Source organism: Stegodyphus dumicola, chromosome 5 (assembly GCF_044657685.1).
Source record: "Stegodyphus dumicola isolate Sdum_Otavi_A_Nest chromosome 5, ASM4465768v1".
Lineage (NCBI taxonomy): Eukaryota > Metazoa > Arthropoda > Arachnida > Araneae > Eresidae > Stegodyphus > Stegodyphus dumicola.
This window is the reverse complement of record NC_140772.1, coordinates 71,848,349-71,874,096: the sequence shown is the minus strand read 5'-3', so window position 1 is coordinate 71,874,096 and position 25,748 is coordinate 71,848,349. Positions and strand designations below refer to the sequence as shown.

Below are 25,748 nucleotides of genomic sequence, written 5' to 3'. Positions count from 1 at the left end.
TTCATGAATGGCAGAACAGGTTGAATCAGCGGACTGACATACAAATTTGCAGTCAGGATAACAATGAAGTGCTGCTATCATACGAAATTGCTCCCCAGACTATTACTCGCCTTCTTCTAACCAACACATGGCCATCACTGGCATCATTAACATTCATTTGAAAACACAACAGATCTCCATTCCATCCTCTAATGAGCTCTATCTAGCTTTACACCATTGATGTCAGACACGACAAGGGTTTGGAGTTGGTAGAATGCACACTACAGGGCATCTGGTTTGGAATTGTCCTTCGAGTAACTGAGTGAACAGTTTTTTCTGTCACTGTGGTGCCAACTGCAGCTCGAATTCCTGCTGCAGATGTAGTATGATGCACCACAGCCATACGCCATCCCTCTCAAGAGTGCTACATGGCTGACCAGAACCCAGTCTTCTAGAGCCAATACCTTCCCTTGACCACTGCTGCCAACAGTCATGCACAGCAAATATATTCCTGCCTTGTTTTTCTGCAATATTGTGGAAAGAAAATCTACTTTCTCATAGTTTTATTACATGACCTTGTTCAAACCAGGGTTGCCACTCAAGCAGGAGAATGAAATTCCCTGACTTTCCAGGCGTGTTTCAAGAAAATTCCAGTCTATCCGCGTAATGCACGTTGGCTGGGCTAAAAGGTAAATTAATTATGGTATTACTAGTGCACACTTATGCGCTAGCTAAAAGCTTAAATAGATGTCACCTTTCAGACATATAAACACGCTTACCAAATTTAGTTTATCTAACACAACTCCTTCTTAGTATTGGAATTTCCCTCACTGTCAATATATATTGTTGCATCATTGTTAACATGCTAAATCTTAATTCAAGGGACAAATCTGATTACAATACACAATCAGGTACTATATTGCCAGCCTCTATTTTTTTAGCATTGAAAAGGGAAATGGTAAGTACAGCATTGTTAACACTTTGTACCTAATATTTATTGAAATTTTACATAATTATTATGAAACTTTGTTTTTAAATGTGAAATGTTAAAGTAATTGTTGTCCACCAAAAGTTACTAATTAGTTTCTCTGAAAATTACACACCAATGTAATTTTAATATTGGCACCTGGTTATGTAAATAAGAGAAAGTGAAGCCAGGTTTCTACTTCTAATACTATTCTGAGATGTATATTATAAAGATTTGGTGTTTCTACTAATTTATGAAATATGCATACAAAAAATCTTTAAAAAGACAATTTTTATATTTTAGACTTTTTCTTGGGGGGGGGATGTGGATAGGATGATTTTATTGTACAGTAAATTTATTCTCATTCCTTTTTTCAGGAGGCCAACCGGCTCTCAGACTAAAGTCCCAGTCCATGCAGGAGAAATACGATCTACAAATCCTGATCATGTAGGAGGTTATCGTTTAGCTAATGCCACCTTTAGTGGCATGGAAACAAAATTTGGTCTTTTCCTCCCAAAATTTAGGACGCCCAATCAAAATATATAATTGCTTGCTAAAAATTAAATTTTAGTCCTTATAATCCAATTAAAATTAGTTCATAGACTCCTATTCAACAATGAAGTTTTCAGGTTAGAGAACATAATATCAAGCTGTTAGAAATCAATTTTTCTACACTGACTAAAATGAAAAGAATTGCTTCTAATCACATAAATCTAGTAAAAATCCTAATGAGACAGCAAAGGGTGTTGAAAGAAAATTGAAATGCTCATTTATACAGTGCAGTGCTATAAAAATTGGAGTAGTGATTTTTAATCCTCTAACGCTTAGCTTGGTTATGCTAAGTCTGTTTGCTACTTCAAAATAGATTGTAAATAAACTTATTTTTGTGAATATAGTATACTTCTGTTTTCAAAGGTGAAAGGTAAGAGGAAAACATTCTTTGCACTTAGATGGAATTCTTCAATCCTTCAGCATTGTGTGATTTCAAGTATTGTGTTCTAAAGTTTGCTTCTATCTATTCGTATGCTAGTGTTTCGGAATGTTATGGTATGTTTCACATACAGGAAATGCTGCACAGGATTTTTTCTTAGATGGGCATGCAATCCCTGCTCAAGAAGCGTTTCTGGTTTGTTAATAGGCATAAAAAAATCCTGAAGGAATGTTACAGAAATAATGTAAAATTAACTTTTCTTGCTCTCTCACCTTTGCAATTGAAATTTTGCTCAAGAATAATGCATATTTAGTTTTGATAAAAAAAAATTCATGTATACCTGTTACACATCACTAAACTGCTTGAAAAGAACAAAGTGCAAAATTTGCTTGAGCATAATTATGAAAATTAATTATTAAAATATTTTATGACTGCTTATAAATTCTTAAATTTTTTCATGTTATAATAACTGCATTTGCATAAAATATATAAAAAATTTTTTAAACTTTAAATGAACTTAATTTTATGTAACTTAAGAGTTTATATTCTGTAGTTGAATTGTTTAATATAAAAGGCAATGACAAACATTTTTTTTTTTTTTTCCCTCTCTCTTGTAGAATTAGTTTTTGTACAATTATTTCATTCCTACACTTGTGTGAAGTAGCTATATAATTTCAGTTCAGCGATTCGTCTTTCTGAGCAGGCTTCACTGTTAATATCAGTATTTTTTGTTTCTAACATTTTGTTATGTCTATTATTTGTAGTCATTGCTTTAGTCCGTTATTCATATATATGAGTTATAAAAAATACCTCATAATTTACACAAGTTGTTACAAATTGTCTTGTACATGTTGATTTTATTTCAGTCTTTTTAAGATTAGTAAATATTGAATTGGGAGGGTTAATCCTGCAGATTACTATAAATTATAATGCTAGGCCATTTTCAATTTAACATTAGTCTTTCATCATGTTAATGGCTTTCATATCATGGTTTTCTGGTCAAAAAAGTAACTTATAATTGAATATTTGTAAAATATACATTAAAAAATCCTCTACTGCAATTATTATATGTTTGTGTTGTGTATGTTTTGATTATATTGCTCATTAAATATAATTTTTATATAATTTAAATTTCAATAATTTGAAGTTTTTTTTTTTTTTTTTTTTTTTTTTTTTTTGTTAGATGTACAAACCCTACTTAAAATAAATTTCTTTTAACAATTGAAAGTTTGTTTAATGCTTTCAAATTCCTTTTCGTAATCTAGTCGTACAGAAATCTAAAATTTAGAGTATTCAAATAGGGCAATTTATTTTTTTCCCTTTTTCTAGATGCTTCACATATACAAAGATGTAAATTATCTGTAAAGATCTCATTAAAGTTACTTTTTAAATATAAGTAGTGGATTTTTTTTCTTAATAAAATGCTGTAAAATTGCATATTAATTAGTTTTAGAGATCATCATCCTCACATTTTGTTTGCAGAGTTGCCAACTCTCCCGATTTTTGTCCGCTCTCCCGCCAACCCGATTTACAATATATTTCTCCCAACTTTTTCTTATTCTTAAAATTTCTCACAATTTTTATGGAACTTGGCTTCATACTTCGTTATATGAACAAAAAAAAAAAAAAAAAAAAAAAAAAAAAAAAAAAAAAAAAAGTGATTTTGAACGTCTGAAAGCGATTGAATTTTCTCTAGATTATATTTAAAACAAAACCTTGCGAATCAGATGAGAATTTTTGCTTTGTGAGTGACAGCATACGTATCCAGAAATGTCGTTCTCCAGTTCTCCAATGGGCATCAAGCTCCACTGCGTGTCATCTGGCATATATTAGCCAATGAGCACAAAACAAGCTCAAGACTGTTATTTGGATGTTCTTTAGTTAGTTTGTTCATCTTGTCCTGAGTTGTGCGAGTACACGTGCTTTCGGGAAATAGTTTTAGAAATTATCATCTTTTGTTATGCGAGAAAGGTTAATACTCGTGTACGTTTCAAAAATCGTACACAGTTGATTTTCCTTCCATTATTTCCTCAAGGAAATGTAATAAATTTGCGATGTGTACCGTCTGTCGTTGCGATATTTCGATTATGCATGATGGAAGGGTGGATGTTCTCAAACATGTGCATACACAAAAACACAAGGACAACATAAGTTGTTTTGAAAAAAACTAAAAAATTAAATTTTGCTTCGGAAACAAAAGACCAAAAAGTTATTAATGCAAAATGTCTGTTCTCTGCCTTTTTACTGGAGCACAATCTGCCACTGAATGCATCGGATCACACTGCAGCTTTATCTAGAAAAATATTTCCCGGTAGTGAAATCGCTGAGAAATACTCAAGTGCAAGGACCAAAACAGGTGCAATTGCTAAAGAAATGGGTTTAATAAATCTTCAATTATTGATTGCATTAAAAGAGCTCTATTCTGCCTCTTTACGGATGGAAGCAATAATACTGATTCAAAACTGTATCCAATTGTTGTTCCTTTTTTTTAATCCAGAGTCTTCAGAAATTGAGTGCAGTTTACTTTCTGTTCCCACTTTAGAAGGACATTCAACAGGCTTTAATATAACACAGTTCATTATTAAAACTTTAAAAGAAAATGCAGTCCCTTTGGATAATTGCTTAGCACTTATTGATTACCAAGATCATTTAACTTGATAAAATTTAATACATAAACATTCTTTAAACATCATAACATTTGTAACTCAAATTTTAAATAATGTTTTTGTTTGATGGATTTTCAAGTCTTATGCTGGTCATGAATTTTCTGAAAAAGGACACGCATGAAAGAAACAGTAAACTTCATGAAAAATAGTTTATGTAATGATAGAGATTGATTTGATGTACAGAAATGTTTTCTCATAAATCACATCAGACACTTATGCTTTAAGGGCAGAAAACTGTGTAAATACTGACAATATATGATGATCAATATCACTTGTGAACAGAAGACTTTCAAGGGTATCCACATATTTGAATACTTGTTCATGATGCTAGAAAGAAAAGAAAAAAATATTTTATATATTAATCTCAAACTTATGATGATTGAAACATTTTTTTCACAGAAAGTTTTATAAATATTGAACACTCATTTCCAAAAATTAAGAAAAAATCAAAAATAGTGATAACTCATTCAAAAGTAAACCAATCCATATAAAATTTGAATATACTGTCAAATAAGTAAACTTGCTGAGTAAAACTGCTGTTTGTAAATTAGTGGTGCTGCAATCGAAATATGTCATCTGCGAGGAGCATAAAACTGCATGTTTCAGAGCTATTGATAATTGAAATAAAAATAGTATTGAAAAAGAAATCTGGGATGGCCAATTAGTAACAATGACCTCCAGGCATCATTCACCTAAGAAATGCAATGGATACCTACTGGAAGACCAGAGGCAGGACAGAAGTAGCCAGATGGTTAAATGTGAACCCTTCTGTGGTTCATAGACTCTGGCAACAATTTCTAACTACAGATTCAGCATCCAGGAGGTTCAGCCAAGGTCATACAACTGCTAATGACCGATATTTGTTTTTACACACACGAAGAAATAGTGCGCTGATACAGGAAGGTTGATATCAATGTTAACTGTGCATAGAAGGCTTCACACGGGACGTCTGCATGAGAGCTTACCACATTATGTCATACTGTCTTTTTCTGAAAAATAAGACATCCTCCGAAAATAAGCCCTATCGTGATTTTCGGACTTTTTTGTAAAATAAGACCGATCGTGATTTTGGGACCTTTTTGTAAAATAAGACATCCCCCGAAAATAAGCCCTAGTTAAAATAATGTGACAAAACGAATTCGGTAAAAATGCTGTTGATTTATTAAGTATAATTAATAATATGTTCAGCTTTCTTAATACTCGTATTTCAGAGAAATGTTTGAAACAAAATATTCCGAGAAATTAATTGTTTACCTCTACAGTTTGTTTTAAATTAATTCTTGGAATTTATCTTAACCAGTTCACCGTTTGCCCCGAGAGAGATACGTTCACGGGAAAGGCATCGTCATCCGTTAGCGTCGGCAGACTCTCGTCAGGGTGAAATTTGGGCTGAACTGAACCCCCCCCCCATATGACGCAGCGACGATAGCTATATCGCAAGACATGAGAGATTCGGACCAGTGATTCAACAGGAAATGGATTTAGAAGAAAATCAGAATATAATTCAGAATTTTATTTATGACGATGTTCCAGAAGAAGATGACATGACTGTAATTGAATAAATTTAAATTTCTGTATTCTGTGTAAAATAAATATTAAATAAAAATATATAAATATACTTTTATTTTTGCCCTCCCCCGAAAATAAGCCCTAGCGCGTATTTTGGACCAAAAAAGAAAGTAAGACAGTGTCTTATTTTCAGAAAAAGACGGTAGAAGGAAATGTTTGAGGTGGGCACGTCAACATGTCCATTGGACAGCTGACCAATAAAGTTCTCTTTACGGATGAATCCAGGTTTAGCCCCCAAAGCAGTAGTAAGTGTAATTTGATTTGGAGAGAACTTGAAACTCATTATCATCCATCAAACATCTGTAAAGAGATAAAGAAGGCAGTATCTGTTAGGTTTGAGGTACAGAACTTCATGTCTTTTCACGTGGAACCATGAATGCTCGGGCCGGTAAAGATAACATCCTTGATGCTTGTCCTGGTACCGCACAGGACTCTAACCATGGATGATTATCTTCAGTAGCATCAATTCAGCACATGGAGTGGTCAGCTCAATCACCAGACATGAATCCTATCGAACATGTTTGGGATGCTTTGGGAAGATGTATAGCTGCCCTGAATCTTCCTCTTAAGACCCTTGCAAGTGCTTTGAAAAGAGCAATAGCTCTCACTTCCTACGAAATTGATAGACTGCATAATTGACAGCATCGCACATGACTGTATGTGTTGTATTGCTTCTGAGGAGAGACCATACTCCATATTGATAGTAATTTTCCTATAACAAACTGAGGCATCCGACCTTTTATACACATATACTAATGTTGCAACACCATAATTGGTAATTTATTTTCATATCACACTTTACTATGTATCGTATACTGTGGATCAGTTTCATTAAATTCTTTCTACATGTAACTTTTTCAGCAGTCATCATTTTTGCGATTTTTCTGTAACTAATGATAACCAGTGTATTTTAAGCTTTCACCTGGAGTCATTATATGTAGATAGTGTCCTATACTTCAATGATGCCTAGATGACCATTTTGCCAACTGAAGGTTTAAAATAAAAATCTTTTAAAACTTTTCATATTTCTACATTAAACCTTGTGAAGGCCAGTTTACAACTGTCAGAGCAGCTCGTTACGCTTACTTGACAATGTAAACGCTCACTTCCACCGAGTGGAAACGTAGGGGAGATGAGTTCTGTTTATACTTTGAACCTGTTGAAAAATCTATCTGGGCAGTTACTCTGAGCAGCGTTCACAGAGATGTCGTGACAGTGAGTTCTATAACGTCGATGGAGCGATAGCCAAACCATGGCATTTTTTAATGCATACGCATCTCGCGAAGTGTTATGGAACACTTTACTGCTTCATTAATAAGTTGCATACTTCTATCTTATATTCATTTCAAAACAGTTTTTATAGAATTATGAAAAAAATATGTAGATCTGTTTTATTGGCTATATTTAAATTTGTTGCTTTGTATAAAAACATTCTGGGCTATAATTTGTTACAATTCAGCTTGATGTGAAACACTGAGTACAAGTACTTAAGGTCTAACAAGGTTTAACAAATTATGCTAGATGAATCCTAATTTTCTTAAACTATCCGTTTTAGCATTTTAAAAGTAAAATATAATCAGTAAAGTATAACAGAATTTCAGTAGGATCCAAAAGTAACAATTTGCGATAAATAGCTTCCTGTTGGAACTATGTCATAATATATATATTCTTATCTGTGATAATATATGTAATGCTAACAAGTTTTTTGCTACTTCTTATTTATTTAAGATTTTCTGAATAATTAATTAGGTAGATATTATACAGTTTATTTCTGTTATGTTAGTGGTTGCTTTGAATAAATATTTCATATGTAAATTTTGCATTTTGCTCTAGAAATAATACAGTTCCAGTCAGAACTCTGCATAATTAATTACATGCACAGAAAGCTACTGATTTTGAGGATTCTGGATGAATAAATATATTCTATTAATAAATAATAAAACACATTATTACTTTTACATTATTTTGTAAATGATTAATTAGGTGTAAATAAACAGTTATATATAGTAGAAAAACTGTAGGTGTAAATAAACAGTTATATATAGTTGAATTTCAATAACCACAGTTGACTAAATAACTTTCCTCGATAAACTGAGTCTCTTTTAAATCTATTGACTTTTAACTTCCCTCAATAAACTGAATTTCTTTTAAATCAATTAATGAATATATTTTGAATGTGAATAAATTTCAGTTATGTTTACAGAATATATTTTAAGTCCTTGTATCTGAAATACAATAACGTTTTCGTAACTTTGGACATTCTCATACCGAAATTAATTTAATAGTTGATCTGAGACATTCATCACGGCGAGCTACCCAGTCATGCACCCCTTTTCTTTTTTTTTTTCTTTCCAAGAACAGAAATTAATTCATTTGAAACTGCTTCGCGGACTTCAAGCACTGGAGCTGCCACGTTTGTATCCATTTTGTAAAGAAACTGAAGCGAGATATCAGTCCACTCCGATTGGTGTAAACTATCTATCAGAGTACAGGTCCGTTCCCTCGGTTCGAGACACCCGGACGAGTGGCACATTATGAGCTGCTCGAACAGATTTAAACTGCCCTTTATATAAGTCTCCATATATATACCAAAGTTTTTAATACTAATAATAAGTTTTAATCTGTGTATTTTATATTATACTGTTGCTTAATAAGATTGCTTAACTGGAAATTATGTTTGCATGAGAATGTGTAATTTTTTTAACAAATAAAATTTGTTTGAGGATCAAATTATTTAACAGTAGATATAAAATGAAAAATATGTATAGAAGATGAGGAACAAATATTGGAATGTGCATTGAAAAATCAACAACTTTTGCTAATGCGGAAGAAATCGCATTTTCATGTACTCAACTTCATTTTTATTCACATAATAGTTGAATCTAACTGGTTATTAAATTTGAAAATATTTTAATAGTAACTAATACTTAGCAAATGGACTGCTTTTAATCTCTCCTTTCTCAAAGCATAACGATTTCTTAGAATCAGAATAACATTTGTTGGCATCTTATGTGATAGTACAATTTTGTGCTGCTCCATAACATGAAAAAACTTGAATCTTTATCCTAATCTTATGTGATGTATCCCAAACAACCAAATATTTTGTTTGTTTGGGATGCATTCCTAAATTTCAGAAGTCAGAAAACCCATTTATGCAAACCCTTGCCTCATTTTGCTGGATTAGTATGCTACTTCACTCAAAATTACTTTTATTAATAATAAACGAAATGCAAAACTATTAGCCAAAAAAAAAATATTATTGCTGTTTCACATGGGAAAGATAGCGTTGTGTCTTTCACTGTCTAAAACATGAATCTACCATAGTATCTAATTAATATCAATACTTGTTTCTTAAGTACACAAGCTTGAAAAGGTATTTTCATTCAAATGTATTAATCTTCTTCCACTAGTTCTAAGCATTTTTTCTTGTGGACAAAGAAAACAAGAAACGTTATTTTGCTTAAAGCATGTATCATAGAATCATTATAAAATTATTCTTCAAGATGATTCTGTTGAAAGAAGTCGTGGTTTTGATGTCATGAATTTCTTAATTAAAATGGATTCTCCATCCATTCATTTTTTAACCTGAGGAAGGAAAAAAGAAGTCTGAAAGTTTCTTTCAGATATTTCTACTGCACTGCAGTTTAATGAAAAATTACCAATAATAATACAACTGACACCATTACATTGACCCTCACATCTTGTAAGAAGCGTGTCACTATAGCAAAAGTGAATTTAACATACTCTCGTCGAATGGAGATTTTTATGCATGTTTAAAATGATGGTCATTACACACCAGCATTGATTGTATCTGAATTCATATTCCCAATGACTCCTAAGAATTCAAATAGTGTAAAAAATGATTCAAAAACAATGTTTTCAAATTTGATTTGTTTAAAACCAAGTTTTCTCTTTCTTTATCCCAGACTTTAATAATATTTTCTAGTGTTTAGTTTGTAGAATGAAAGGTTGTTTACGATTCCACATATTTTTGTAATCAGATCGGTTGCGTGAGGTTCCTGTATAAAGATGCTAACATCATAAAGCACCATTCACTAACAACTACATAATTTTAATTATTGCTTTTGTTATTACATAAACTAAACAACATACTGGTCTCATAGCATTATTTAAAAAAACAGAATGCACTCTGCGATGGTGAAAGGAAAAGTTCCAGATAGTGCTGCCATCTGTTGGGGAAATGGAATGATTCCCCACAATTTCATTCAAACTAAAAATGTCTGTCAAATACACTATTTTAACGAAGCAAAAGTTATATACAATATTTCAGATGAAATCTAGACTCCACTGAATGCATTTTTAGCATATCTATATTGTTCCCAATGCTTCTGAGACATTAAAATTGGAATCATATAGTCATAATTAATACATGTTTGAAAATCGGTGAAATCTCATTCCACCCTTGTATGGTATCTTAGAACTTTTTTTTTAAGAGGAAATTACTGATATTGTATGCAATCTATGAAACTCATTCAAATTAATGATAAATTCTGAATTTCAGTACTGCAATTCCTAAGCAATAAAAATTTATCTGATTTCAATTGAATTATTCCACACTAGGATGAAACAATTTGTAGAGCACAATTTTGGGAAACCATAATTCATGTCGTGAAAGATTCTGTCGCAATCAACAAAAATCCACACTAGGATGAAACAATTTGTAGAGCACAATTTTGGGAAACCATAATTCATGTCGTGAAAGATTCTGTCGCAATCAACAAAAATGAGATAATTTATATGAACATCAGCAGTGCATTCAACAGTGACTACAATGCATTCACTACCATTTTAATACATAGCAAGTACTTCACAATGTAAAATATCAATCAGATAATAAATTCTCTTGCATGGCAGAGATTTGATTAAATTTATTGCAATAACATCAATGAGAAATGCTAGCAGTTGACTGTAATGAATGATTAACATTTCGTAAAAAATTTTTATCTGAAAACTCGCAAATTCTTGATTATTAATCACTGAATCTTTAGACGTAGGGACTGATGGAAGTTTTATAGTATATTATGCTGCTAATATTTTCTATCCAGTTCATTATGTTGATATTCTTTGTAGAAATTCATTCATGGGCAATTCTTGCAAAATAAGGAGAGTGATTTAATCAGAGAGCTCTTGCTAGTTGTAACTTTTTTAAAGATCTGTATCTCATTGGGAATTTAGAGTGTTCAGTGATCTTGCTCTGTCTCAGGAATGTTTTGCTGAATTCTGTCATATAATTTGTCCAGATATATGAAGATACCCACGAGTTACAGAATCATAGTTGATGCTCCTCCTGAAATCAAACTCTGCTGGAGCCAGACATGTTACATATTTCCAACTTACATTTTTTCAATAATGCAAATAAAGTTATGACTTCTGTAATGTAAAGTGGGGATGTTAGAGAAAAGACCCAATTATCCAGTATTCAACTGACTGCAAAGCCCAAATCACTTGAATTTCTTTTTTTTTTTAAACAAAAAATTATTCAAAGGAGAGATCTGTAAACAATCAGCCTAAGAATTCATCCTGTGAAATGACACTTCTCATAGATAAACTATTTTCAATAAATAAAAACTGTACCCAGATTGTGTGATTTTGTGCCAGTAATGGATAAGCATGGCATCACAAACAAATCTTTGCCATGCTTTTATGTAAAGCTGATTAATTCTTGATTAGCTGATTTAACTTTTGCAAAGATGGATATAAGTTAATAGCTATTTATCTGTCTTTCCCTTAGGTTTTGAGATAAATTATTAAAATAAAAGACCTGCTTTCTATGGGGAATGGAGTTATGGGATCCTGACATGAAGAAAAGTTACGTTTATGGGAATGATAAACAAGTTTTTTTTTTAAATGGACAAGGAATGATTATCCAATATTAAAAATTATGATAAGCAATTTAAGTTTATTTTGGGCTACATCTGTAACCTGTATGTCTTAATTATCTAATTAAATAGAAAACAGTATCTTCCTTCAAATATCTGCCAGTAGTGTTGATACAAGATTGGCAAGATCATCAACTTTCATAGTAAACATAGAGCCAGTTTTTGCAAAAATTACCAGAAGTTTTGGAAAAGTGGCACGTATGCATTGATCAGTCATATCGGTACACTGTGTTTGCAAACATGCTCACAACAAAACCTCATTCTTCACTAATGTATTTCAGAATATTGAGGAAGGTCCCTGAGCCAACTAATGCTAGGAGTAAGAGATATGCTAACATTAGCTACCAGATTTTGGGTTTCCTACTAAGCAACACATGTTCTATTTCCGAGGACATACTTGTAGTGATATTGTCAATAAAATATCAACTCCATACCATAAATTAAAATTAATAATAAAATTTTTAAAGAAACAGCATCACTATACCAACCTTACTGATTTGCACATAATTCAGATGAAAAATGAGAATTCATCATGCCCAACAGGTGGAGGATTGTACCCATGGTTGATCATAATTAGGGTGGCAGTATGAGTTAGTCTAGTTTCTGTTTGTGGGCAACCATAATCCACACGGCCACATGCATTCCAAACCCGCTTCTCCGTGAATGTGTGAGTAGGTATTGTTAACGACTACCTCATAGGCCCATACCTCTTACCTGCACGTACAAATGGCTTATATTATCATATTTTTCTGCAAGATGTGCTACCGGAATTGCTGCAGGATGTTCCAGCTGTTGTTCGTGATCGCATGTGGTTCCACGATGATGGTGCACCAGCCCATAACCATGTGCCAGTCCACAATTAGATAGATGGGATATTTCCAGGCCGATGGATGGCCACCCTGCTCGCCAGATTTATCCAGCTTGGATTTTTTTTTTTAGAGGGCATCTGAAGAGCATCATTTACGAAACTCCCCCCCCCTTTTTTTTTCATTCCTGCCTTAACCTGTCATTTTAAACCCTACATTGCTATAAAAAATGCATGTTTTAGTATGCTCCACCACCCCTCTAAGTTTGTCCCATGATCCATGAAACACCCTGTGTACACATAGATATATGTAAGATAAGAAGATGATATAGACTCAGTTGCAATATCTGTAGTTTGACTGTCCTGATTTGAATACTCCTATTGTTCTGATAATTTCATTCTTAATGAAAAAACATAGATGGCTTTCTTTGCCTTTTTAATTTGTTCGTCATCCAAGAAAACTCGGTGTTTCGGATCTTCATATATTGAACCCAGCAAGATCTCATTGTCTAGCAAACTAGTTTCTCTTTTCTTCATTGAAGAAATTATTTCTTCTGCAATAAACCCTCCATTTCAGAAAGAACATCCCATTCTTCCAATCTCGCCTTCTGTCAATTCTTGAGATTGCAGCTTTTTTGTGGCTAGATACAGTGTACAAAGAAGAGTTTCCAATTCTGCAAGATCATTCCACATTCTTTCTGTTAGTGAAACATTAGGGTTATCCACATCTTCTAAAACAGTTCTTAATTCTAACAACCTCTTTATCATCAAATATGTACTTCCTTATCACATTGCTAGATCAATAATTGCTCCTTTTCCTGCTCATTTCCTAAGAATGGCATCAATTTTGGGAGTTGTTCCTGCTATTGCTGCTTACTTAAATTTACCAGTGAAATTTATAACTAAATAAATCAGTTTAATCACTAATAACAAATATCACATCCATCCTCCTTCCTTATATTTATTAATATGTCAATAAAATAGAAAATAACTATTTATGTCTATAGTCCATTAATAAAAATAATAACTCAGCTTGTCATTAATTTTTTTTCAATTCATTTTAATTTCATTTCAAATTCAAACTGTCCAACAAAAACTGAAGTCGGAGTCGACCTGTTTTTAGCGACTCCAGCTCCGACTCCTTTTACCCCAAAATCTTTCCGACTTCACAGCCCTGATTATAACTTTATTGAAAAACCAAACACATAGTATAAAATGATGTTGAGTCAACCAAAATTAAGGATACTTTTGACTACTTTTATCAATTCTACATATATTGAACTAGCAGAACTTTTGTTTTTTAATACATAACTTTTACAGCAAATAATAAATATTCACTCCTCACTAGATTTTATGTCAATAAAGCCATATATATCAAATGAACTTTGAATTAAATTTCAACTTACTTGAAAAAATACTTCTTGCAACCTTCCTAAAGTAGATTTAAACCAATAATTATTAAAGTCTATACCATCAGCTTCACATCGAGCTATGTGTTCTGTTAACAGCATAATAAATCTCTGAAAAATAAATAGCATACTTCAAAAGAGGGAAACTTACATTTATGATTATTTTCTATTAATTTCAATTCAGTATTATATATGTATGAAGTCTGTTTTATTACTTATCATCAGAGCATTAATTTTCCCTTTTTTGTGCCTCCCCCCCTTTTTTTTTAAACATTTACAATGTAATTTAGCTTAATAAAGTATGTGGTTTTGAGCAAGAACTTGAGAAAATGCAATTTTATAGTAACATTTAAATAGTAATTTTTTTGCTTATATGTACTGTGTTGCGTAGTATGACCTGTATTTGCTTATATACTTATACTGTGTGTTTCTTTGCTTATGTACTGTGTTGCATAATATGACCTGAAACAACTAATGAAATAACTTCCATACTAATTAATTTTGAACAATTACTTGAATTTAAACTATTTAATGAACAAAAATATTTGTCAATGGAAATTTTCAATATTTATATTTACATACCTGAAATATAATAAGAAAGAGATTTTTTAATTCACTCTGTGCAGTATCTAGTTTCTCTTCCATTTCTTCAATCATTTCTTCTGAAGGACGAACATGGTTTGAATCATCTTCATCATCATCATCATCTTCCATACTTTCATCCTATATAAATTACATATACCAAAATGATAAGATTTGACAATGCCATATTATGTTCATTTTATACATTTAAAAATTGTTCACAATATTTCATTACTATACTTACCTTCTGAAGTTTTTTCTTTGCATCATTCACTTGCTTCTGAATGTTAGTTACATATCGTATCATTTTACGAATAGTTAAATGCAGTATTTCCCAAATGTAAGACCTAAATTGAATTAAAAAATATTTTGTTTTACAAAGTTATACATAAAATGCAAACATTTTATTCGCCCATAAAAGTCAGCAGCAAATAAAATATTTTTTTTAAAAACTTACTTTGGAAACTCAGTTGACATTTCTTTAGAAAATAACCAGTTTGCTACAGCAGAGCATTCAACAATTTTTGCTTTTAAAAACTTTGTTACTAAGCCAACCATCATCTTAAAAAAAAAAAAAAAAAAAGTAAATAAATTATTTAAAAAGGATTTTAGATGTATAATCTCTCAACTACCATATTTTCCTATGTATATAAGACACATCTTGATTTTGGGACCTCAACATTTAAACAAATGAATTATTTACTTTACCGACTAGTTTTTATTGGCCTGCTGGATTACAATTTAACCGCTTGCGCTAAAAAGGCATGCCATGCACGTCGAGATGCTTTTGTCTCAATCACGCACAAAACTGAAAATAATGTGGTGCACATGGGGAAATATGGTAAGAGCATTTCACATCTATTTTGTTTTCCTTCAAAAGCATTTTACTTTACCAACTGATAAAAGAAACAAACATTATTAAGTTTTAAAAAATTCATCCAGTTGACATGAACCAAAGAATACGATTTAATAAAATAGCTTATGTTACCATTAATGCCTAGACACTTGTTGGTATTCCTTAAATGGAGCTGATGATACAGTTCTGTAATTACCCATTATCACAGCCTCTGCCTTTTGACAAGAACTTTTAGCTAAGTTTGCAGGTATTTCCTTTCATTCCTCCTGCAGCATGACAAACAGTTCTTTTATAGTCTAATTCTTAATTCTCCAGCATTACAGTAACTCAATCTAGAGCTCTTTCTATCGGCTAGAAAGCCAACCAGACCAGAAAGTGAAGTTCATTCATTCCCATTTCCACAAACCATTCAGTATGAGTAAACTATCATGTTAAAAATAGCAAGTTTCAAATTATTCCCACATGGTGGGTAGCATAGATTTGCAAAGTACTACTTTTGTTACCTACCTTTCTCCTATATTTGTTATCTTCAGTAATCATAACTCAAAAAAATAAAACCCAGTGAACCGAGACAAAACAAGCCCATAATGTAGATCCCTCTCTGCCGAACTTTACAATTAAAGCAATACACACCAGTCATCTGGCACTTAGTAAATCCATACACATACTTGCCATCTCTCCAGTTTTGATACAGATTTTAATACAAATCTGTAGGTTCTGGTTTCATGAAAAGAACTCAGGTAGAATAATATTTTTTTTGGTACATAAATTATAATGTGATAAGTTGCCTTTATATTTCATGATGAGAGTAGTGACAGCCATGTAATATTTTTGCTTGGTTCAAATCAAAACTACTTACTTGCAATTCATTTCATTCATTTACCTTCTGTGGTAATTGCAACTGGAGTGTTGTACGGAAAATGTAACTGCTAACATGAGTAATTTAAATGTCAGATAATACTAACAGCTAAAGTTAACAGTTATGTCATTCTCATTCTCATTAGCATTATCCATCTATTAACTGCTGTATATATTTAATAACATAGATGCATAACAGGCAGGGGCAATTTAAGGAAAATTAATTTTCCCTCTTTATGTAAATATAATCGCATACAATAAAGTATTATTAATTTTATTTAATAATATATAATATTTAATAAAAATAATTAATAATGTACTGTAATATTTAAAGATTTTAGCTTGAAATTTAATTTTAAAAAGAAAAATTTAAAAGGGTTAGATTTTAATGGTGCCTAAGTTCTCTTTTAAAGTTTCATACAGTCAGTGGAGAATATCAATAGAGAAGGCACAGGTAGAATAGTGAAACACAGGTGAATAGATGAATATGCATTTAGGCTAACATAGCAATGTTATATATCTTCTGTATATTTGAAAAGTGAAAAAATATATAATGTAATTCTATAAGAATACTTAATGTTTTAATTAGATATTTAATATATATATAATTATACTATTTAGATATATAATGCATTTTCATTCAAATCAGATTAAAATGTAAAAAAAAAAATAATAATAATATTCTTATGAACTACACCTATTGCTTTTAAATAGCTTAGTTTTTTTTAATCAGTGAGAGACAGATTAAATTTGAATCTTACATTTTCCAGAATGGCAACAGACTTGAATGAAAAGTGAAACAAAGCAAAATCATATTTTGAGACATATACAGTACAATGTCTGAGATCCGGATTCATCTGGGCTTCAGCGATTCTGGATTTGGAATTCTTCTGGATATTAGATCAATTTAAGTCTAGTAAGATGATATGTAGAAATTGTAACATTAGAAATGTGAAATAATGAAGCATTTATAAGCTTGTAGAATTATTAGGTTATATCAATGCAAAAATGGGGAATATGTGCAATGCCCTCGTGTCAGGATTTTGAGCATACTACATACGCATCGAGCATGCTTTCAATTATACCACAAAGGCATGTGGAAAATACATTATATACTCCCCGTTTTAAAGGATGACTGAGGATCAGGAAACCCAAACATCAAATTTTGGTGGTGACGAATTACCGTCCACCACCTTTTAATTTGAGCACCACTTGTAGAGTCATTAGGTTAAATTGATGCAGGAACATGAAAAATATGCAATGCCCTAGACAGGATTCAAATTCTGGACCTCCCAAATACATGTTGAACATGCTTCCATTTACACCACGAAGGCATTCAGAAGAAGAAGAAAAATAAAATATCCAAATTTACTTTAAAAAAAAAAAAATATTTCCTTGCTTATTAAACATTTATTTCAATTTTAATTAGCTTCGTTTTTCTGAGCTAAAATTTTCTTTAATTCTATAGATAAACATAGTTTCTTGCTGAGTTACAAAGTTCCGCTAAATCCCGTAATTGCCACTTTGAGAATTCCCATTATCTGTTATTCAAAATTTTTTTGTTCTCAGCCCCCTTTACATCAATTTCTCCTCTATTAGTAGCAATATTTTCTGGATTGGATTTCACCATCTTTTAGTTGATTGGTGATTGGGGCAATTCTCATTGTAATGAAAAATTTCTTTTATATCAATGTCATTTATTAACACTTTTCATTTCATTTATTCTACATTTCTTTGCAGATTCCCTTAATTGAAAAAATTTGCTTTTTGTTTGCAATATCTAAAAAACCTTCAAATTCACATTTATTGTCATAAAGCTTAACTAGCGTCTGCTGTACACTGTTGGTAATCTAAATGTAGCATGAGACTGGTGACTAAAGACGTTGTTCTGCTCAATTTTGTCTTGCTTCTATCACATGCTGATGAAGTTAAGTTATATTAGTTAATTATTACACTTATGACCATTTCCCATGCACGCTAAAGGCTTATCGGAGTCCTGAATTATGACTAATTCCCGTGCATGCTAAAGGCTTATCTGAGTCCTGAATAAATAAATTCCTATGTACAGTTATGGCTTATCTAGGACTGGCACTAGACATTCTGAGGTGCAGTGCAGTTTCTGCGTGTCCAAAATTCTGCTGCCAAGAAATTTCGTTAAATTCTAAAGATTTTGCCAGCCCTTAACTTTGCTGTTTGGTGCTTCACTAAATTATCAAAATTTTGCTACCCAGTACGACTACACCAGCACTGACACTGGTTCTGGGCTTAACTGAATGACAAATCGATTATTCTCAGTTCAAACAGCACTAAATATAATCTTCTGGTGTATGATCATCATTTACAAAATCTATTTTTTGCATCTGGTAAAAAATTTGTTCACCACGCTCAATACTTCACAGATGTATAAGCTGAAGTCTTTAAGCATGTATCTGTCGCTAAGTGTAATGTCAAAATAAAAGTTACCATGCTCTTTGGTATTCAATCACTAATATTAAAAATTTTAAAAAATTTCTCAGACACTGCTGAATGAGTCATTTTTGAAGCTGCAATGTGTTGACAGACATGCAGTGACGAAAACAAAAAATAACAAATGATGATTCACTAGGGTAACATAAATGCTGAAGTAAAATTAAGAGTCGGGCCTACTCTCCACATGTTTCATTATAAAAAAGGTATTACATATGCAAACGTTCAGCTCTCTCTTTTTTTTTTTTTTTTTTTTTTTTTTTTTTTTTTAAGCTTTTACTGATCTGGAGATTTTGGATTTTAGATTAAATGGTATTTTCTCCCTCCTTCCAGCATGCCCACATGGTATTATGGTAGCACACTTGGCGCCTGTTCGAGAGGTCCAGGTTCAAGTCCTGGTGACAGCATTACTGTACAATTTTTTTTTTTTTGGGGGGGGGGGGTTATTGTTAGTTTAATTACCTCCAAAGTGACATTCACAGAGATGCCTGCTTGACCATTCAGCATGTATTGTGCATGTATTCACATTGTGCATGTATTCTACATTGTGCATGTATTCTTCAACATGTATTGTGATTTGTGACTACACACTTTGCTCTTCCATGTTTAAAGTCCACAAATGTGTTTTACACCAGCGTAATCAGCAGTAAACATTCAGTTTAGTTATCCCTATTATGTATGATCATATGTCAGAGGCATGGAAAGTACTTAAATGTCACTTTTTCTGACTGCCCAGTTCGAAATGGAATTTTATACCTCCCTTCCATTTTGGCACTATATTGATGACTGCCATATTTGGAACTTGAAAGGAATCTCACACATGAAATGGAAGATCATGTCACTTTCAGCTTTACTCAGCTCTTACTTTACATCCATTTAGATAGCTGTAACTAGTATACACTTCTACCACCAAGAACACATGTTCTTTTTATGGCTCATAACATGAATATGTGGCATATAGATGAACCTAATTTCCTTCTGAGAGTGCCCAGTCATTAATGACATTATCACAATAATAATATATATACATACATACATACATAAAATTTTTTAATAAGAAATTTAAAAACAAGCAATAATTTTTAACTATCATTGCATTTTTAGTCATACATTACTTAAAATAAAATTGTGGGGCTACTTAACTGATGAGTTTAAATCAAATTTTGAGATAAAAATTTAACTTAATTGAACACAATCATCCTCATACATGCCATATCTAAGATCATAACAGATACAAAAGCATTCCATATTTATTACAATTAATTGCACGTTTCATTATAAATTTTGCATTCAGAATACAATTCATTGAGAGATACACATGTTAATATATCAGGGTTTAACGAAAGTTTCCCGCTGTTGCAAATATCGTCTGCGCATTGGCACGTTGAATCATATTTTGTCAAACGATTTTTGGTACTTGAAAGAAACAGACTTCCTTTAGACATTGTGTTGCAAACTTTTTAAAAATATATCATTAAGTGCAAGGTGTCTGAAATGGAACTATCATGCTATCAGATTAGACCCATCATTTACTTCAAGTTCTGTTTCAGAAAGTCAGCTACAAAATGTCACCAAATGATGTGTACAGCTTTACGTACTAATGTTGTATCATATGACACTGTGAAGGTTTGGTACTGAAAGGTCAAAAACAAGGACTATGACATTGAAGAAGGAGAGCCCTCTGGCTGGTGTACTGATGTTGATGAGGCCTGCCTGAGAAAACTTGTGGATGAAGATCAGTATGCAACCCCTTGACAGCTTGCTAAGACATTAGTGCTACATTCATTAGTCATGCTATGCATCGCATAAACTTGACGTAAAAGTTCAATCGCTGGGTGCCGCCTGAACTGACTGAAGCAGATAAGGACAGGTGTTTGTTCGGACCTGCATTAATCTGCTCAAATGTCAACAGAAAGGACAAAATTCTGGACTGGATCGTCACTTATGATGAAAAGTGGGTTTACTTCAACAACACTGGCCGAAAAGAGGGCTGGTCTGCACCCAATGAGTTCCTCGGCAGCGTCACAAAGTGCAATTTGACTGACAAAAAGATCATGCTTTGCATCTGGTGGGAATGCTGTGGTATTATCCACAAAGAATATCTGGAAAAAGGTAAAATCCTTGAGCGCATGAAGTATAGCGAGATGATAGTACGTGTTGATGCTGCTATCAAGGAAAAGCATTGAACTGAATTCTAGCACAAAAATGTAATGTTCCATCAAGATAATGCAAGACTACATGTGTCCATATTCAGCTGCTGGACTCTGTATGGGATCTTCTGCATCTTCTAGCCCCCACATTACTCCTTCACACTTCTACCATTTTTCACATCTTGCTGGTGCTATCAACCATTCTGCACAGGACATCTGAAATCAGGTTAATCTGTTTTTGGACTTGCCGCCACTAAGTTTCTAGACCAAAGGCTATGAAAAACTACCAAAACTTTGGTAGAAAATCACAGATTTAGGTGATGATTACTACCCACACTAAAGCTACTGCTTTCATGTTCCCCCCCTAACTTTATTAAGAATGTTTTTTGGCAGAAAACTTTTGCTACAACCAAATATTTATCCACTGGTATGATCTGTTTCTCAGTTTATAGGACTGAATATAATTTTGTACATGAAATTTTAATACTTAACGCACATACATGCTGGTGACAATGCCACAACTCAAACATGCTCCTCAAGATGCAGATCTGTGCTTCTTCTGAAGTTGATAAAACTTTGAACACAGTATGGTACCTAAAAGCAAATTAAGCTGTAGTATGATGAAAACATTACAATAATATGTTTTTTCTTTATTAAAGGCTAGTTATAATCTACTCATTTTATTATTCTTTTATATTCAATAACAAAAAATATTGATTTAATGACTTCAGAGTTTGCATGCTTTTTCCATATACCCATTAAAGATTAAGCTACAATTACAAGTGTAATGAATATTTTGCCCTAATTTATCACCTGAGCATTAGCAGTTTTGCCCTGAAATTTCAAATTTCTTAGAATGCCATGAATAAGCAGTATATTCTTGATTAAAATTAAAATGACTTTCTCACTTTGACTCCTTTTTTTCCAATATATATCCAACTCAAAATTGGATCGATCAAAATCTGCAAAAATTTTCATGTGTAATGAATGCGAAAGCCATCCTTCTATAGAGAATTTTACATAACCCTTGTAGAGTTAAAGAATTTAGAAAATTTTTGTAGACTTTTCCATGCTTGAATTTTTTAGAGACTACTTCATGAAAGTAACCTAATTAATCATTAAAGTACATATAACAGCTGCTTATGAGCAAAAGTTAGAATTTTCCTCACTACTAACTTTGGTTAAGTCTATTTATTTGCCATTATTTGTAGAATAAACAGAGAAGAATCCCCAAATTGCAGCACTTCTTCATCCTATCTCTTCAAACCATTGAAAGATAGCAGAAAATTTTATTCCCCCCCCCCAACCCTATGGTAAAATACATATGTGAACAGCACTGACACAATGCTAATTTTTTCTAATAAAAGTGAAAATCGATAGTAGTCAACAATGAATTCTACAAACTCTAACAAAACAAGAAAACGTGCAGAGAATTTTCTGCAAAATCACATTGATCTACAGCTAAACCGGCCTTAAGTTTTTATTGCCATACTTCACTTTCATCAATCCTCACAGTTATTTCAAAAAATTTTTCCGGTAGTTTCAATTTTTAGCTGAATATTTCCGCTTTCAAAAAAGACTAATCACCTACAACACCAGTAATAAAACTGGAAACAGTAAAAACTGGATTCTAGTATATTCATTATTATGATTTTTATTTCAACAAATTATTATCCATACTATTGTTATTTTGAATTTAGCATATTTATTATTATTATTTTAACATGCTTATTAATATTTTTATTTTTAAAAAAGGTAAAATATGTAAAATCGCAGACAAATTTTTAGGATAGCAATTCAAACAGCAAGAAAATCAAGATCTAAACTTCCAATAAAAATATTACACACAAACTTTTATTACATGGAACACATATATTCAATGAAATGAATCATTGTTTAAAATTCCATGTTAAAGAAAGTACTTACTTTGCTATAGCAGCAAATGCATGAGAAAAAGATTTATCAGCAAAATTCAGCAGAGTCTGAACAAAGACATCAATTTTTAATGGGTTATGAGTGGGCTCCACTAGAAAATATTATTAAAATCAATTTTAAATACAACATTCAATTAAATATGCTATTTAAAAAACAAATATACCTCAAAAAGAAATTATATTTGAGGAAAGTCTTAACAGAATTTTACTTGAAAATCTACATCAGTGATCTCAAACTGACAGTTCACAGGCTGCATATGTTCCCTACACAATTTTATATAACCAGCGAATACATTTCAACCAGGTATTTGTTGCAGATATGGTATTGTAAAGATTTCAATTATTTGAAATCCGAGTTCACATTACTTTTACTACCCTTTAAAACAAATCAGAATAATGTAACAGAAAATCTATTTTAATTATTACCATTTTATCTATTAATTCTAATCTAAAAAGCAGCTATTTAATTTACATTCTGATATAAATTTAATTCAAAAATTTGATATACAGATTCAATTTTTATTTGTACTTGTCAAAAAATAAACATGCTCAGTCATGAATTTTTGCACTAAATAATCCTTAACTTAACTAACTCTCAAATAAGACTTTGAGAGTACATTTAAAAATGATCAGAATCCCCCCCCCCCGGTTGAAAATTATTAAGCAATTAGTTCAATTCGACGATAAGCATCTACAATACATCTATTTCTATTATATTTTCACTTCTGCTAAAATCGAAACACCCTCAAGTCTTAAGGTGCAATTAGAAATAAAGAAATTTATAATTATTTACACACATGCATATGTATTTTTATTTATGTGTGAAAGAAAAGTTAATAAATAAGAGAAAGAGACAAGTCTATCATTATTTATTTGCAATTTTTATCAGACTGGAAAATTTTCATAATTTCTTTATTTTTAATTTAATTTAAAGTTTTATAATGATTAATTAAACATACTAAAATTATTTTGAATAAATCTCACTCTGAAATTTTAAGTTGCCAATATATTTGAATTACAAATACAAAATGTAACCAGAATGTATTGCGATAGTGCCCGCAGTTTCCGGGAAGGGAATGTCTTACGAGTATTAAATTTTAAATGTCAGATAAAAAATAGATTTGATTTTTTTCCTTTTGCATCATAATCACTATTGTTTATACATCTTTTAAATATTTAGAAAGCCAAAATTTAAATTTTGTTAGAATATTTTTTATTTTCTTTTTATTTTGTTGATAAAAATTGTTATTTTGTTTCTAAAAAATCCAATCCATCAGCTATTTGGCTTGCAGGCAATTTAAGTCTCTGACCACCGATCTAAATCATAATTTCCCACTATCTCTTCGCTCATCCTCTTTTCAAAGCTTCATCCTCTTTTCAGAGCTTTTTGTTTTCAGCAACTCTTCTATTCTTGCAGTAATGATGGAGGTACTTATGTATTATCTCATCGACCGTGAAACTGTCACCAAATAATGTGATTTAGCACCAAATATGGGTAAGCCCGATGTCACAGCACACATAATGCTTTTGTTTGATGTAACCTTCAGTTGATTCTCAATAAGCTTTATGAATAAGGTTATTGTTTTACTTTTTATTACATTAAAAAATAATAAGGGCTGTAGAATTATGTTTGTGTCAGCATTTTGGTTCATTTACAGCTGGTCCAAATAATGCTGAAAGGGGAATGAACAGCTGAATATGGACAAGTAATAGGTTGGAACAATCACCTGCAGGAAGTTTGTACTCATAGCATTCTAAACAGAGCTTTTGGTAAAACCACGAGGTCTAACAAAACAGTAGAAATCCACAAAAGCCTTCAACAGTGACTAACTGGTAGATTGTCCAGAAAGATTGACAAGCAACTTAAAATTGCGCAGAAATGAATGGGATAACTTTGGTAGGACCTCAAGGCCATGGAATATTAAATTGACAGATACATAAACGAGAAATTGGTAGAAATACATCTATTGTACATTCAAGTATATGGGAATGGATACAAAGCACAATGACAGTGGCCTCAAACTCAAATTATGTGCAGGCTAAATGCACAATTCAAAAGCAGCTGATGGGACATGGCTTTTTTTTTAAACAAAAATGAAAATGTTTATTAACAAAATAAAAAATATTTAAAATATATGTGGGCCGAATGCACAATCTAAAAACAGCTGACAATACTTTTTTTTAAATAATTTTGAGAAATTTCCTAAACTAATTCTTTTTTAATTTTATTTACTAACTACTTAACAATAACATAGATAAAAAGTAATCAGAATGATGAAAGGAAAAAATTCAAATTTATTTTCTGCCTGAAATCTAGAGGTTGGTATCTGTAAGTTAATTAAATATTAAATTTTCAGACTGAAGTTTATTTTAAATAATTCTAACATCTTGAATTAACTACTAAATAATTTACTTAAACTAAACAGTTTACGAAAACTTTCTTCAAGTGAAACAAAACTTGAGAATCAATATTTACAACCTATTACTTTTATTTTAATAACTACATTTTTCTTTGCAAAAATACATATATTTGTTTGTAAATAATTATAATCTTCTTTATTTCATACTAAAACTTTCGGCTAAAAGAACACATGGCATTTTGATTTCAATAAACTTTTAACCTTGGTGAAAAATTGCTAGAAATTATTCAAATTATAGATGCTCATTTGTCAGTCT

The 25,748-nt window shown here is 31.7% G+C and overlaps 2 protein-coding genes across 4 annotated transcripts in view; one reads left to right on the top strand and one right to left on the bottom strand.

The window, feature by feature from the left end:
• aralar1 (calcium-binding mitochondrial carrier protein aralar1) overlaps window positions 1–7,927 on the top strand; it is a 232,900-nt gene extending 224,973 nt beyond the window's left edge. For both annotated transcript variants that reach the window (XM_085816757.1, XM_085816759.1), the window contains exon 18: window positions 1,324–7,927. In XM_085816757.1, the coding sequence (XP_085672883.1) occupies window positions 1,324–1,492 (169 nt within the window). In that variant the 3' untranslated portion in view covers window positions 1,493–7,927. The remainder of the gene's footprint in view (window positions 1–1,323) is intronic.
• Cbp80 (Nuclear cap-binding protein subunit 1) overlaps window positions 4,679–25,748 on the bottom strand; it is a 127,291-nt gene continuing 106,221 nt past the window's right edge. For both annotated transcript variants that reach the window (XM_085816755.1, XM_085816756.1), the window contains 7 exons: window positions 23,065–23,164; window positions 21,639–21,732; window positions 15,266–15,369; window positions 15,053–15,155; window positions 14,809–14,949; window positions 14,224–14,337; window positions 4,679–4,870 (listed from right to left, as the gene is read on the bottom strand). In XM_085816755.1, coding sequence (XP_085672881.1) covers window positions 4,757–4,870; window positions 14,224–14,337; window positions 14,809–14,949; window positions 15,053–15,155; window positions 15,266–15,369; window positions 21,639–21,732; window positions 23,065–23,164 — 770 coding nt within the window. In that variant the 3' untranslated portion in view covers window positions 4,679–4,756. The remainder of the gene's footprint in view (window positions 4,871–14,223; window positions 14,338–14,808; window positions 14,950–15,052; window positions 15,156–15,265; window positions 15,370–21,638; window positions 21,733–23,064; window positions 23,165–25,748) is intronic.